Consider the following 15298-nt stretch of genomic DNA (forward strand, 5'->3'; position numbering starts at 1 on the left):
ACTTTAACCCTTTTTACAGTGTGTTTTCACTTCATGAAAGTTAATTGTAACATTTTTAGTCGCCTAAAAAATGTCTTATTCAGCGTTCGGTTGTACTTAGCTCCGCCCTCTCGTGTCAGTATGCTTAAAACCAGCACTTTATATATATATATTCTTTTATATCTTCTTTTCTGTATGAGGGTCCTGTTCTCTCTCTCATATGATTGTCCCCACCATATTGACTAATTGTGATACCCCACTTGTGGTGTAAATGTCTTTGAGAAATGATGGAGTTGCACCTCTAAACTACATGTTTCATCAGGATGAGGATGAACTCAATTTGATGACTCGTGGCATTATAAAAAATATTAATGCCAGATTAATGACAATACAAATCATTTGTGTTTGAAAGGTTGTGAAGATTGGGTGCAATGTAGATTATTTATACATTGTGTTTTTGGCTTTAGATGCGTTAGATGGAATCTTGCAGTGCTCTCTCATATCTGTGTGTATTATCTGTTTCAGACGCAGTACAACAAGCCTCGGGCCCTCTGCTGGTGGAGATAGTGAAAGGCCCGTCAGCCAGCCTGGGGATCAGCCTCACCACAACAATATACAGGAGCAAACAAGTTATTATTATTGACAAGATAAAGGCAGCCAGCGTGGTGGAAAGGTGAAACCAAACCTCTTAACAGTATACCGCTGCACACACACTTTTACTGTCAAATGAAAGCTTTCCTCACACTCTCTGTCTCACTCTCTCCCAGATGTGGAGCGCTGCACGCAGGTGACATCCTTCTGTCGATAGACGGGACCAGCACAGAGCACTGCTCTCTGATGGAGGCCACGCAGCTACTTGCCAGCACTTGTGACGTTGTAAAGCTGGAGATTCTCCCGGCCAGTCAGGGCAGACTTCCTGTCAGGCCGCAAGACACAGGTACGTCCTGGAGGTGACGCAGCGTAAATACAACTGTGTGAGATGCTGCAACAGAACATCAGACGTCAGAAAGAGACAAATACGACTCGAGATCATTTAGGGCGGCAACGGAAAAAACTATCTTAATTTTTGATTGTTTTGTTGAGTTCTCCTTTGTAATCAATTATTTTCTGGGGCCAGAAAATGGTGGAATATGCCCAAGACACGTTTCCAGAGACCAAGCCATCACAAACTAAAGTAGAATCAGTGGTTTCTAACCGTTCGGCCTGTTATCCCCTTACACAAGAAGAGTCACTTTTCAGACATCTATGAACTGTTTAATTTCCACCAAAGAGACATTTCTCTAACTAATCGCTTAGTGTTACATTGACAAAAGTAATTTGTAAGGGTCGACTATTTAAAAAAATTGGCCTTACAAGATCAGGGTTGATTTTATTAGTCGTCCTTTTGAGCCATTTTCAACCCAAAATGACAGATTCTTTAAATCAATTTGTTAAGAAATGTCAATATGAACATCAGCATTGATGTGTTTCATCACAGTAGGTGTGCAGTTACCCTTTTAGTAGAGTTTGATATACCATTATTTAATTAGGATATTGTATGCAGGACTTTTAAGTGTAATTAAGTATTTTTATGTTGTTGTAGTGATACTTTTAGGGATCTGAGTACTTCTTACACCACTGTATGTAAGATAATATTGAATTATGTGTATAGTGGTCAAGTTTTTCACTATGTTAAAAATCCAAAATGTACAGTGCTGTGTGTCATACAAAAACATTTTGTACACGCTCGAGTGCAAATATGCAAATGTGAAGGGGAATGCAAATGGTTCACGTGTGGACAATGTTGACTGTATAACTAATAGCCTCAAAATCATTTAATTAAGTCGGTGTGTACATTGTGGAGGCTATACACAGTTAACAGGCTGGAGGCGTGTTTGTCCTCACCCTATGTTTTGTGAGGAATCTCAGCTCTGCTACCTACAGCTGCTAAGAGCCTGGCTGCCTCCCAGCTGCTTTCTCCTACTATGAATCGGCCCGTGTGTGTGTGTGTGTGTGTGTGTGTGTGTGTGTGTGTGTGTGTGTGTGTGTGTGTGTTAGCTGCCGGCCAACGTCCATGTGCCTTTGGGAACACACTCGGTTGGTAGCAACAAGCCACACATACACACACAAATACACACTTTCTCTATCAGAGATCATGTTCTGCAGACTTATTTCTGGGTCAGCAGCTGCAGGGGCTTCTTAACATGTGAGCATGGGACGAATCAAAGTGTGACAAAGGGAATAACATGTCGTCTATTTGTCTCTGCCAGTCGCTGAATTCTTCTTTATCCTTTTGTCAGATCCCGTCGGCAGCGTTTCCCTTTTTATTTTTCAAACTTCCATCTCTCTTTTTTGTCCTTATTTACTGGTTTAATTTTACATTCATACATTAACTTATCTGAAGAGGGCATATAAAATGAATCTTTTCCACGACTGCTCTGTGAAATACTTGACCTGCATTTTCCACCTGTTGACCACCGAGAAGTGCAGCACACGTAACATCTTCTCAGGCGTGAGGTCTTGTCTTCTGAAATTTCTATTCAATAACGACTCCCTCCTTGAATGAGGCGCCATGACGTTATGATAATGTGATATTTGCACAGCTCCTTTTTCCTCCCCCAGGATAAGGCATGATTATAAGATGCAATTTGTCTAATCTCCTCTGGGGATTTAATAAGACTGATATGGCCACCAAAGAGATTAGGGAGTTAATGTTTCTTTCCGCCATGCAGCGTCGATCAAAAACACCATTTTCTTGGAGAGCCTCCTCTAGGTGAGCTTAACATAAGCCGTCAGAGCCAAAGCTTCACAGGTTTGATTGAGTCCGATAGAAACCTGTTCTCCCAGAAAGAAAAAGGGCCGCGGGGTTCTTTCCTGCTTGTGTTCTGATTACATGCGGTTGGATTTAACCATGTTCCCATGAATATGGCAAACGTCTTAGTCCTTTCTGCAGCCCATCCGTATTTCCAGCAAATCCTCCATCCATGTGAGCAAGTTGTTGGGAGATTAAACGCCTGCAAATGAAGCAGCAAGGATTACTGTCACATGTAACGCTCTTTGACAATTTTAGCTGCATGGATCTGGAAAAGGGAAGTCAATTATGTGAGGTACGTGTCATACAGGAGGTCAGTTGTTTCCCTTTTGAGTGCTTCAGAGGCACCGTTTGACGGAACGCTCACGTGTCGACATGAGGGATAAGATGCCTCTCAGAATTAACAATCTGTGCTTTTCCATTTTGTACAAAGTGGGAAAAAGTCAACAGAATTTAATTGTTTTTTTTTTTAAACCACGTGAATATGAATCTCACAGAATTAAATTAAAACACATTGAGACCAAACTCTCTGCCAATCAAGTGCAGAAACACATCTGCATGATCAGCAATCAAGCTTTCAGCTGCGCCCAATCAAGCCACATGCCTTCCAGCAGCCGGTGTCACTTCCTGCTGAACGCAACAACATCATGCCCAGCGGACAACTTACTCACACTCTCCTTCAGCCTACTGGCTCTTTTGAAAATTAACTTGTAAAGATGATCTCCAGTTTGCACTTAGCTTTTTGGAAGCTTGCTAGTAAAAGTAAGATGTTTGTTTTTTTAAGACCACAACATCCCATTCAGCTATGTGTGTCTAACTGATTCTCATGAAAGTGCATTAAACTGCAGGGTTTAATCTAGCGTACCGTAACGACAAAACATTAAATATCAATTACTCCGCTCTGAAATCATCCTCCAGGCGCTGTGCGGTTGGTGGTACAAATTTAGACTTGAGGATGAAAGCGTGATTTCATGGGTAGAATTTTAACAAATGTGCAAACGGGAGTGGATCCGGTCGACTTAATGGATGTGTTTGCCTCCGTGTCGCTGCAGTAAAAGTGCAGAAGAGCAACCATCATCACTGGGACCAAAGCGGCAACTACTGCCATCCCCCACATGCCAGCCACGGCAAGACATGGAGCAGCCCGAGCCACCCACACAACCAGCAGGACCACTGCAAATGTAAGTTATCACTTGTGACAGCACCGCTGCTGGCGAGACGCCATGGCAGGAAGGACTTTGTCTTCAGCACATTTGTTAAATCTTTTTTCTCCAAGAGGCTTACTCCACCACGGTTGTTTTCTTTTAGTTGCATGTTCCTCTCGAGCAGCATGCACGCATCCTGCTGTGAATGAAGAAAAGAAAAAAACATGTGTGTAATCTCACTGTACCAGCCTTTTCTTTTATACGTGTAGTGCCATTGTCTCCTTTCAGCTCTGGTGAGCGGTGGCTTCTCCCCTTCCTCCACAGCCACCTCTGGCTTCAGCAGCCAGGGGAGCAACACGCTGCCCTGCCCCATCCCTCCGGTCGCCCCCACCAGCCCCCGCGGCTCCACGGGCAAGAGGAGGAACAGGAAGAAGGACCACAAGAGCTCACGTATGACGAGCAGTCTGCCCCCCCCCCCCCCTTTTTAAAAACAAATTAAAGGGTCTTTTCTACCAAATTGACCCTTTGATTCGATTATTTTGTCCTCTCCATTTGTATGAGCGAGGGTAGGCTGAATAACACTCACTGTATTTATTGCTGGACTGCATAACTTTTAGCTAGAAGTACCAAATAATAAACTGGCAGCTAAGAGTATGTTGATACAATTAGTGCCTTTTAACTTGTGACAGTTTCCCCCAAAATCAATTAATTTTATCAGGTATGAAAATGTAAATATGCATTTTCACAACTGAACCTTTCATATCAGAAAGTAACGACAAGGTGTTTTGATTACAGAGATGTCTGGAGCTACATGTTCAGTGCTGATAACATCACAAAGAAATCCCTTTCACTTCCATTATATTAAAAGGGACAGTTCACCCCAAAACTGTAACTTGACTGGTTGGAGGAGGCGTACAACCGTGAGGCGGTAATTCTAGTTATTTCATGTTTTAGTTTTTTTTGCACTGCAGGAAATATAATCAAACTAATGCTGATTTATGCATTTTAGCCTCAGCTGTACGTTGGCAAATGTATTATTAGCATGTTAGCATTAAGCTGAACGCACTGCACAGCTGGGTTGCAGTGCTGCAGATGAATTGGTGGCACAAACCTCAGAACCGGGATCAATTAAACTAAAAATCTTTCTGCAGGACAATGATACAGCAAGTGATTAAGTACGCCTGTTTTTTCTATAATTCAGACGAACTGGCTCTTAAACTTGTTCTTTGCTGCTCTGTTAAAACACCTTTCCCTCCTGTTTTGCCGCCTCAGTGCGTGAATAGACTCCGCTGGTTACTGACGTAAAACACGACTGACGTAAACTCTGAGAAGTGACTCATTGTCGTCTCTGTGGGTGCATGTCTCTTCCGCTTACCCTCCTCCGCTTTTTTTTTTTTTTTTTTTTTGTCTCCCACGATCCCTCTCTTGCTCCATTTATCTGCCACCTCTCCACTGATATCTCTTCCCTGATGTGTCCTCTCTCCCCGTCTCTCAGTATCTCTGGCGTCCAGCTCTGTCGGCCCAGGGGGGCAGGTTTTTCATGTGGAAACAAGCGATGTCTTCCTGAGGGGGGATCCGCTCACAGGTTTTGGGATCCAGCTGCAGGGGGGTGTCTTTGCCACAGAAACCCTGTCTGCTCCCCCGGTCATCCGCTTTATTGAGCCCGACAGCCCAGCTGAGAGGTAACGCACTGAGACACCTAACGGGTAAACAAGTATCGTATAGGGAGTCACCTTGAATTACACGGCTCCAGTGCTAATCATTCAGCCACATTAAAACATTTTTTTTGAAAGGATCATGTTAACCTCCTGTCTAAATGAGTATTTCAGCTGAAGGCATTAGAGCTGCATTTGTCTCATGCTGTGGTTCCCAAATGTGGGGCCTTGACCTACAGAAGGGCCTCGCAAGATGATTAACAGCAGAAAGAATATGGAGCTTTTTCCCTTTTATCTTTATTGAAGAGTGTCTGCTTTCAATTTGTGAGCATGACTTAAGGATTTCACCTGAGATTTTGTGACACTCTCCCTCGATACCCTGTCTTCACACTCAAATAGCTGCTTTTTGCACTTGGATTTCTGCTCTCGCTGTGTGCTTGCACTCAGATATATTATTGCTTGCACAGATTTTCCTTCACTTCAGCTTTTGTCTTTTCACTCTTGGGCTGCTTCCCGCAATGATGCAGGGATCATTTTATTGGTCAACACTACACCTGCCATTCAATTGGTTTGGGGAATTTTGAAATGGTTGTTGCACAAAAACAATCCAAGGACAGAGGAGAAAAATGTTGACGCAGATGTTTCACGAGCTGCACGGAAGCAGCCGAAGTGTGAGAACGCAGGAAATCCGTGCAAGCAAAAATGAATCCAAGCAGGAGCTATTTGAGAGTGAGGACAGAGTTTGGAGGGAGAGAGTTACAGAGTTAGTCTTGGTCACAACTGGAAGCCATACTGAATATAACTGGTAATGTATTCTATGTAGATATTGTTGTGGGGGGGGGGGGTATATGACCTGAGCTCCTACTACTGTGGACCTATAATAAATATTTGATTAATTAAATATAATCGTTCATTTTGCACAAAACGACGGGTCTTGCGTTACCCTTCAGTGGTAGACTGATACAAAGACTGCTGGTTGTGGGACGTCCTATCATACCAACCAGACATGTATCTATAGGCCCATGAGCAAACACACAAACCACATCAGTTTTGTGTTGATGAGTGTAGTGGCAGCTTGTTAAAAACCTTCTTCGCCTCGTCTTGCAGAATGTAAAGAGTTCTGACTCACACGTGCACCTCTGCAGGCTGTACTCTCCGTGGTCAGCTGTCCAATAATGAGGCTCGTAGTGCGTGAAAAAAGTAGTTTATTCCATGAAAACAAAATGAAACGAATGTATCCGTATGCAATAATCGACTATCAAATACTGACCTTCTGCTGGCAATAACTAAAATAAACTCTACCATCTGTGATCAGAAAGAATGTTGCTCCATTTAGACTTAACTTGCAGTAAAACCCACTTAAAGGAGTCGCCCCAAAATCATTTTGCAACATGACCAATTACCTTAATTATATATTAAACATTTGATAGGGCATAACACACATTACTTTAGTGAAGAAAATAAACTGTAAACAATAGTCACGCGAGCATTACGTCGCAGCGGTGCATGGCTCATACACATAATGAGGGCATAATCTGACCGTTTTTTAAGTTTTGTTTATTTCTCCTCAAAAGTCATCTCTTGAATATCTCTTGATCTCTTGATAGGTATCTGCAGATTAATCAGCTTTTTCCTGCTTCAAACTGTCGTTGGCACATTTTTAAAGGCTGATATAATATCGGTCTCCTTCTAGTTGGCACCCCTGCGTTGTTGTGAGGGGTCACAAGCCAAAACAACGTCGATGCTTGCCAACCCTCCGCATGGTAACGGTTTATTTGCTTAGCTGAAATGTCATGAGGTCCACAGATGTACTCAGCAATTTATGACGGTTGCTTTAGTCTCGGTTGTGCTTCTGACAAACTTCAAGGAGCAGTAAGTTGTCCCCAGTGTACTAGATGTATTACACATTATACATATTGATGCAGCCAGTGTTTTTGTTTTTTATAAATGGTGGAAACCTCAGTTATTGGTGCGTAGTATTGATCAAGACTGCATGTTGCAGACCTAATTAACACACAGCTCTGATCGGGCCAGTGTGTTGCATCCGTCCTTGTCCCGTGAGATTAATGATGGTGTCTGTGCCGGCACTGCGGGGCCCATCCGGTGTCCCCCCCGGGGTCCTGTGACACGATTAGTCCAGCAGCAGTTGGACAGCAGCAGCAGCCGTGGTTAGTGAATTAATATCACTTGACAGTGCTTTGGTGTGTGCCCTTGTAATCAAGGGTCTGATTTAGTGTGAGATATGTGGGAATTCTCTCACTTTGCGGAGGTGATTTTTCAAAGTTCAAGTAAGGGAAGTGTTCAGTGTGCTCATGCCGAGCCTGGAGGCCATATCGTGTTAAAGGTGGCATTTTAAACATTCAGCCTATGTGGCATGTGGTGTCACCCAAGCTGCGTGTGTCAGAATGCTTTCACCGAAAGCAGAACTCCAAAGCCTTGCTGACACTAGTGTGGTCGTATTGAAACCATTCATCAGTCGGCTGTAGTGGTGATTTACCACGGTCCGTGTTCCTCTGCAAGGTATCGGAGTTCTGATTCGTGTGCCAATTAACTTAAAACCTTTTTGTAAAGACCCGATGTACTACAGGAGCCAGGGAGAACCTGAATGAGTTTATTTGAGATCTATTACAACGTGACTTGATGTTCCAGTATCACACGATCACTGTACGCTATAAAAACAAACTCACAAAGGCTCATAAATGTGACAAGTTGATGTTATATTTTAGTTTTGTATAATTTTGAATTTTACGTTTTGAACAAAACATGGAATCTGGGGGAAAGTTAGACGCTCATTCTTCTGAGGAGCTTTAAAGTTCTACTTCATTATATTCAATACAACAATCAGGAGCTTCTGTTTCAATACAAGCTGAACATTATAACCTTCATGAAGGCATTTAATGCAGAACTGATGCGTTAGGTTTAACCAGGTGTACCTAACAAACTGGCAACTAAAGTGTATGTATGTAATTTGTTCTCAAGAGACTGCATGAATAAATAAAGCTTAACTAAGTCAAAGACGTTGCCTCAGGCTCTGCAAAAATTGTGATCATTTTTCACTTTTTGTTTGGGGGAAAAAATCAACAAACAGTATTGATCAATAATTTGAATAATCGTTATTTGCAGCCCTGGTTGAAATGTGATCTGTTTTATTTATTTAATAATATTTGTTTTATCATTCTGTTGCTTTTCCAGCCAAATTGCATTTCTTCTAAACATTTGTATTTCTTTTATTATTATTGTTATTATATGAACTGTTGTCTTTCACAGCAGCTTAATTTAAACTTGAAAGTGTCGATCTAAAAGATTTTCATTGAAAAAGTCTATTAGGTCACTATTTATCAACACACTGGTGATTGAGCCGATGGCCCACGGATGAAAGTATTGAAGTATTAATATATATTTCCAGTATTATGAACTAGGTGTCTGTGGCGATGTTCCCAGAAACAAATGCTGTCGTGTTTGTTCTCTATTGTATACACAAAATAAATGGAAGCAATTCCTAAAAATAGCTTGTTGGTATTGAATTACAGACGCAAATTAAAAAAAAAATTAAGCGGGACTGAAATCTTATTGATTCCCACTTTAAGTGTGTGTGTGTGTGTGTGTGTGTGTGTGTGTGTGTAGGTGTGGGCTGCTGCAGGTTGGGGACAGACTTTTGTCCATTAACGGGATCCCGACTGAAGACGGCACTCTGGAGGAAGCCCACCAGCTGCTCAGAGACTCCGCTCTGGCCAATAAGGTCACAGTGGAGATTGAGTTTGATGTTGCAGGTATAATATTTCGAAGGTAGATTATTCTACGAGTGTTTGTTCCCCCCCCACACTTACATTTTTACCTCCACTTCAACTTCCAATTAGAGTCGGTGGTTCCCAGCAGCGGCACCTTCCACGTGAAGCTACCCAAGAGGAGAGAAGTGGAGCTGGGCATCACCATCAGTGGTGAGTTTTGTTATGAGCCAGATGTACAGCAGAGGGCAGTCCTGCTCGATAATGCTCCACAGACCTGCACACGGTAAATCCCCACTGAATGAATCAATGTTCTGTGATCCATAAAACCCGGCCTTGCGAGCCCATGAGGGCACATCCCTCATTACCTCTGAATAATACCGGCCTGTCCCGGCATTCATTTGTGCTCTGAATAAACGGGGAGCAGTGTGTGATTAGTGCAGCAAAAATAAAAGGGTGTTGAGTGCTTTCAAAATGCTTTTATCCTCCCATCATGCATCCTAAAATAAAAATATATATATTTTTTAATGTTTTACCAGCAAGTAAGAAACCCGGCAAGCCCCTCATCATCTCTGACATCCGCAAAGGAAGCATAGCACACAGGTATGTCCCATCAGCACACAGAGCTCATTTAATATGAATGTTATTGTTCTCACAGCGCAAATTTAAAAACAATTAAATAACACAACGGTTGCTTTCGGGTCACATTTGATTCTCAACACTTTACATTTAGGGTGAAGGTTTTTTTAGGCTTATGTGGGATTACGTCCTCAACAACAACAATATTGTTTCCACTGTGTAATATTTACCTAATTGGATTGCGCTACCAAAACTGGATCAGAAGGGCAGAGCCGCTACATTTCAGAAGGGCTCAGTGTTGATTAGGTTTGCGGGTGAGGTTAAGGTCACCCTCGAGGATCCCACTGAGACACTGGTGGCTAATAGGATTCTCAAACTGTGTCGGGAGGAGAAGCTCCCTCGGTCCCAGTCGATGGCTGAGATCCTCTCGTCTCTTTGTGTCCCGGTAGAACAGGCACTCTGGAGCCCGGGGACCGGCTGCTGGCCATCGACAGCGTGCGTCTGGAGAACTGCTCCATGGAGGACGCCATGCATGTCCTGCAGCAGGCCGAGGACATGGTCAAGCTCCGAATCCAGAAAGACGAGGACAACATCGGTACATTGAACCCTTAAAAGCAACCAAGCACATTTACTCATTTAGTACTCTTGAGTTTTCCCATTTGATGCCACTTTATACTCCAACTCCACTACATTTAAAGGACATATTGCTCTTTTTGAAAACATATGACAGCTTTTAAAATACACAACATTGTCAAAGATGAAACCAGCGGTTCTCTTTTTGGCAAAAAAAAAAAAAATCTGTATCTAGTAGAAGCCATCAATGGCGAGAGACAAATATGTTTTGAGCTTGTTTGAATTGCACTCTGATTTATACATAAGTTTGTTGATTTTAAAGATAATTTGGCACGTGTAGAAAGTCACAGTTGTTGTAGGACCATTTTAGTTTTGTGTGAAACCACTCGGTGAACTACATCCATCGACTCACAGTGTACGTCACCAACGCCGTTAGCTCGGCTTGTTCATATAAATGATAGGACATATAACAAAGTCCATCACAGGCTCCTAAAGCCCAAGTTTTGTCACCCAACAGTCCAAAAATGTATCGTAGAAAATTAAGAAAAATACATTTTCCAAAACCTGATATGACATTTAGAAGCTGTGGTTGAGTATTTTAGATTGTTTTATTGGTAATTTAACTTCTTCCATCACTTTATTTAAGCCAAACAATATTCCAAAACAGTAAAATGAGAAATAACGGAGGTATTGATCTGTTATTTGTCCATTTGCACAGATTTTTCTACATATTTTAATATAAATATATTCTATATTCACAGGATTTGTAATGTCTTTATAAGCTTGAATCTTATGCGATCCTGTTCAACCCATGTGCTGTAGATGAGTTGGAGATGTCGGGCTCCATAATCTACACCGTTGAGCTGAAGCGGTATAACGGACCACTGGGCATCACCATCTCTGGCACAGAGGAGCCCTTTGACCCCATCGTCATTTCTGGCCTCACCAAGAAAGGCCTGGCAGAGAGGTGAGGAACTGGTCGGACAGGACGGGTCCGGGAGTAAAGAGTGTTGTTTGAGAAGATGGTGACACTTGCATTAGGCATGTCAATCCTGTAGCAGCCCTCTTTGGAAACGATTTTTAAAAATAAACAAGACTATAAACGATGTCTGTCTCATCTGTTTCTATAACAAGGAGCCTCTTTGTTTCCGTCCCAGTCAGCGCCCTGGCAGCCTGACAGGGGACCCGGCTCGGTCGGTCGGTACTGTCTGGTTTACTGTGATAACTCTGTCTCCTCCTCAACCATGCAGGACCGGGGCCATCCACATAGGGGACCGAGTCCTGGCCATCAACGGGGTCAGTCTGAAAGGAAAGCCACTGAGCGAAGCCATCCATCTCTTGCAGGTGGCCGGGGAGTCCGTCACCCTCAAGATAAAGAAACAAGCAGACCGTATGTGCTTTTGTGTCTCAACTCATCACTTATTTCTTTTTGATAACTTGCAGTGGTTTGCAAAAATGATCTTACAAATACAGTTGCATAACTGAGACAAAAAGCAACCGGCATAATAAGAGTAAAAATAGAGAATAAAATCAAAACAAATAAAAGGTGAGTTGATAATAAGTTGCCTTATGACACAACATAAACATTCATATTTCACTTTTTCACATTTCATTTGGATTGTTTCATTGGTTTCATTTGTCATCTAGTTTTAATAGTTTTAGTTTGTATGTAATGTCGCTTTGCAGTTAAGCGTTTGATGCCAAAGCGAGGAAGCAATATTCATTTATACGGTGCTTAAAAAGTTGCTCAGCACTTTACAGGAGGAGAAAAAGAAGATGAGCGTATCATAATCAAAGAGACGAAATGTACAAACCACAAAAGATAAGGTTGTTAAATGAAGAAAGCAAGTGTTTTTCTTTAAAGAAATGCGCTTTGGTTGAGCTTCTTCTGAGGCTTTAAAGCAGTGAAAGCGATGTTTTATTTTTGCGTTTTAAAAATGACAGGAAGTACACTACGTCCTTGTCTTGACGATTTGACTCCTTGTTCATTCCAAAGCGTCTGACGGCCAGCGGCCTGCAGACAGAGAAGCAGGGTTTTTAAGTGACCCAGAGGATGACCTCACCGACTCCCAGAAGATCAGTAAACACTCGGAGGTCTACTCGGCCACTCTGCCCAGCATAGACTCTGCGATGAGCTCCTGGGATAGCTCGGGGTTTGACGCAGGCTACAGTAGTCAAGGTGAGGTCCGCCGCATGCCTACTTTCTGTAAATGACCCGTTTCCTGTCTTGCATCCAATGAGGTCGGTGTATTTTCGTGGTTTATTCAGGGACGTATCATCACAAAGCGTCCGATATATTGCTCAATCCGCACGAGTGGCGACGCACAAAACACAGGAGTCACACCAGTTCCGGCTCTGCAGGTCTAGTCCACCACGCAGCGCTGTATGACGGGAGATTCACTGAGGATGAGTGGGACAAGATACCCGGGTAAGTGCTTCAGCCTGCAGTTTCCTTCCTGTCAACATCTTGGTTCATGTCAGTGCAGCTTTAAGTGATTTTGATTTCTCAGTAAAGGGCATATATATATCATTTAAATCATATCCTGTGTAAAAACAGTGGTGGAAAAGTACATTTAATCAAGAACTGGTATTTTATGTACTTGGACGTTTTATGCTGTACTTATCTTCCACTACATTTCACACACATGACTTACATATGACTCGCAACAAAAAAGTCAACTTGGGACCCCTTCGTCCTGTTTCAATGTCTTTAAGTCGTCTCTGAATTTCCATAATTGCTACATTTAAAGTTGCTGTGAGGAACTTTTAACTGGTTATGAAACGGTCTCAGTTTAATACTGATCCTCTATATGACCTAAGTAAACGAGATCATCAGCAAGAAGATTGGCTATTTCTCTATAGTTGTTCTTAATGCTCGTCGTCCGGGGCAGATTCCACGCGAAAATGGAAGAAAATCATGCAGCTTCACCAGAAACTCCTTCAGCTCAGACTCCAGCGGGGCCTCCAGCAGAGACCGGTCCACCGTGGACAGACCCAGATCCTCCAGCAGAGACCGGTCCACCGTGGACAGACCCAGATCCGATTTGGACGCAGCCTTCGATCTGCAGTCAGAAGCTCCAGAGGGACGAGGAGGGCTCAGCTTGCTTCACCTCCAGTCCCCGCTGGAGCCAACACTGACACCATGCTGCTGGAGGCCCAGGACGTATTGCTGGGCCCGCTAGAGGGAAGGGAGGCAACGAGAGAACCAGGACTGAGCAGGGCAGACTATCAGACCCTGCTGCAGCACAATGAGAGGTTTTCTAAAAGGACTCTGGTGCTCAGAAACAATACCATGTTTGTCCACAGGGACCGCTAAAATTAACACTAAATTGAAGTTCCTTGTAGTAGCTTTAAATACTTTTAGACTTAAATAAGTCAAAATATCCAATATTTCACAATAAAAGCAAAGATTAAAGAACAGTCCAAACATTGTTGAATTGGCACTTTTACCTAAATAAAGGATCCGAGTACTTTTCCACCACTGTGTTTAAATAAGAGCTTCTGTGATTATTCTTTCCCCCTCTTTGGGTTCATTGATGAAAGCAAACTGCACTGTCTGAATTGTTTTCAGTTCATTTTGTGTTGTATGCTTTCATGTTTTGTGCTTTTCCAAAACTGTCCTTTTTCTCTTCTTTCTCAGGTATTCTCTCTCTCATCTGCTTTATTAACTGCCCACGAGCTCTTTGGTGTTTCACATAGACGCATCTTTTTCTGTCACCCCTTCTGTCCACAACAAAAACAAATCACCTAAAGCGCCCAAGGATACATCAGCCTTATCTGTGTCTTCACACTTGACTTTTTTTTTTTTTTGTCTTCCTGAACTTTTGTGTCACATGCTTTCAATTTTCTGCTTTTTTTTTGGGGGGGGGGGGTAAAACTCTTTGAAAGGCTTTATCTAATCTAGTGGACTCCTCACCGTTTGCCACAAGTTTAAAAAAAACAAAAAAAAAAAAAACTCGATGTGGTCCTGGGATTCTCCAGCAGGCGGCCCAAAAAACTACATTTCCCATGCTGCCTTTTGAAAAGCGGGCACCGGCCACAAGACCCGCAGGGCTGCTCTCATGTTCTGGTTCCTGCGTTGTCATAGATTCGTCAGCCCCCCTCGTTGCCAGGAGAACAGCTTCTGGTCCCAGGCTCTGCAGGACCTCGAGACCTGCGGCCAGTCGGAGATTCTCAGGGAGCTGGAGGTAGGCCCGCCTGTCATCAGTGGTCCGCCCCCCCACTTCCTGCTCCTGTTTCCTCTCCTCCTCCATCTGCTTTGTGCTACTCATGTATTCATAGACCGGTGTCGGCCTAAATGACCATGCCAGATGAAGCATTATGATAATCGCCAGAGTGTATAATCTGTTATTAAATCTGACAAGATAGGCTGGGCACCTGCTGCCACACTGACCCAGGAAAGGCTTTGGCGCAATGCCCCAGCCTCTAAACCGTCTCTGTGTACACTTCATCAGATATTATATGTTGTGCTGTCCAAATTCTTTCTTTTTTAAATTCATGACACTCTTATAATCCCTTCTGATTTTGTGCTCTTTCAGGCGTCCATGACGGGTAGCGCTCTCAGTCTGTACCTCGAGGAAACAAAGACCAATGACGACTCAATGTTTCAGTCTGAGATCAGTCCCATTAAGAGGGAGGGAATGCACGGAGAGTTTAACAGCAAAAGCAACCTGAACATGTCGACTGGAGGCAGAGACGTACCGTCCCGGGGCCGAGGGGACACCTCTGATGTCTTGTCCCCTACCACTCTGGCACTGCACAAGGTAGTGCTCTTCGGGAATGGCTGACTAAACATTTTAAATACTTCTACTAATTGGTATCTGCACTGGTGGGTACGAGGGAAGTAGCACA

The 15298-nt window shown here is 43.1% G+C and overlaps 1 protein-coding gene across 5 annotated transcripts in view; it reads left to right on the forward strand.

The window, feature by feature from the left end:
* The window catches only part of LOC116382142 (glutamate receptor-interacting protein 2-like), a 34490-nt gene that overhangs the window by 15467 nt on the left and 3725 nt on the right, over positions 1-15298 (forward strand). For 4 of the 5 annotated variants that reach the window (XM_031844914.1, XM_031844915.1, XM_031844916.1 and 1 more), the window contains exons 8-22: positions 505-652; positions 747-916; positions 3823-3951; positions 4204-4365; positions 5411-5597; positions 9195-9340; positions 9428-9508; positions 9835-9898; positions 10324-10469; positions 11270-11414; positions 11698-11837; positions 12444-12626; positions 12716-12875; positions 14535-14634; positions 14986-15210. In XM_031844914.1, the coding sequence (XP_031700774.1) occupies positions 505-652; positions 747-916; positions 3823-3951; positions 4204-4365; positions 5411-5597; positions 9195-9340; positions 9428-9508; positions 9835-9898; positions 10324-10469; positions 11270-11414; positions 11698-11837; positions 12444-12626; positions 12716-12875; positions 14535-14634; positions 14986-15210 (2186 nt within the window). Of the gene's footprint in view, positions 1-504; positions 653-746; positions 917-3822; positions 3952-4203; positions 4366-5410; positions 5598-9194; positions 9341-9427; positions 9509-9834; positions 9899-10323; positions 10470-11269; positions 11415-11697; positions 11838-12443; positions 12627-12715; positions 12876-14087; positions 14497-14534; positions 14635-14985; positions 15211-15298 lie in introns of those variants that run through there. The other variant, XM_031844919.1, reaches the window with a different exon arrangement.

This window comes from Anarrhichthys ocellatus, unplaced genomic scaffold (assembly GCF_004355925.1).
Source record: "Anarrhichthys ocellatus isolate YVR2014 unplaced genomic scaffold, GSC_Weel_1.0 scaffold5, whole genome shotgun sequence".
In the NCBI taxonomy this organism is placed as follows: Eukaryota; Metazoa; Chordata; class Actinopteri; order Perciformes; family Anarhichadidae; genus Anarrhichthys; species Anarrhichthys ocellatus.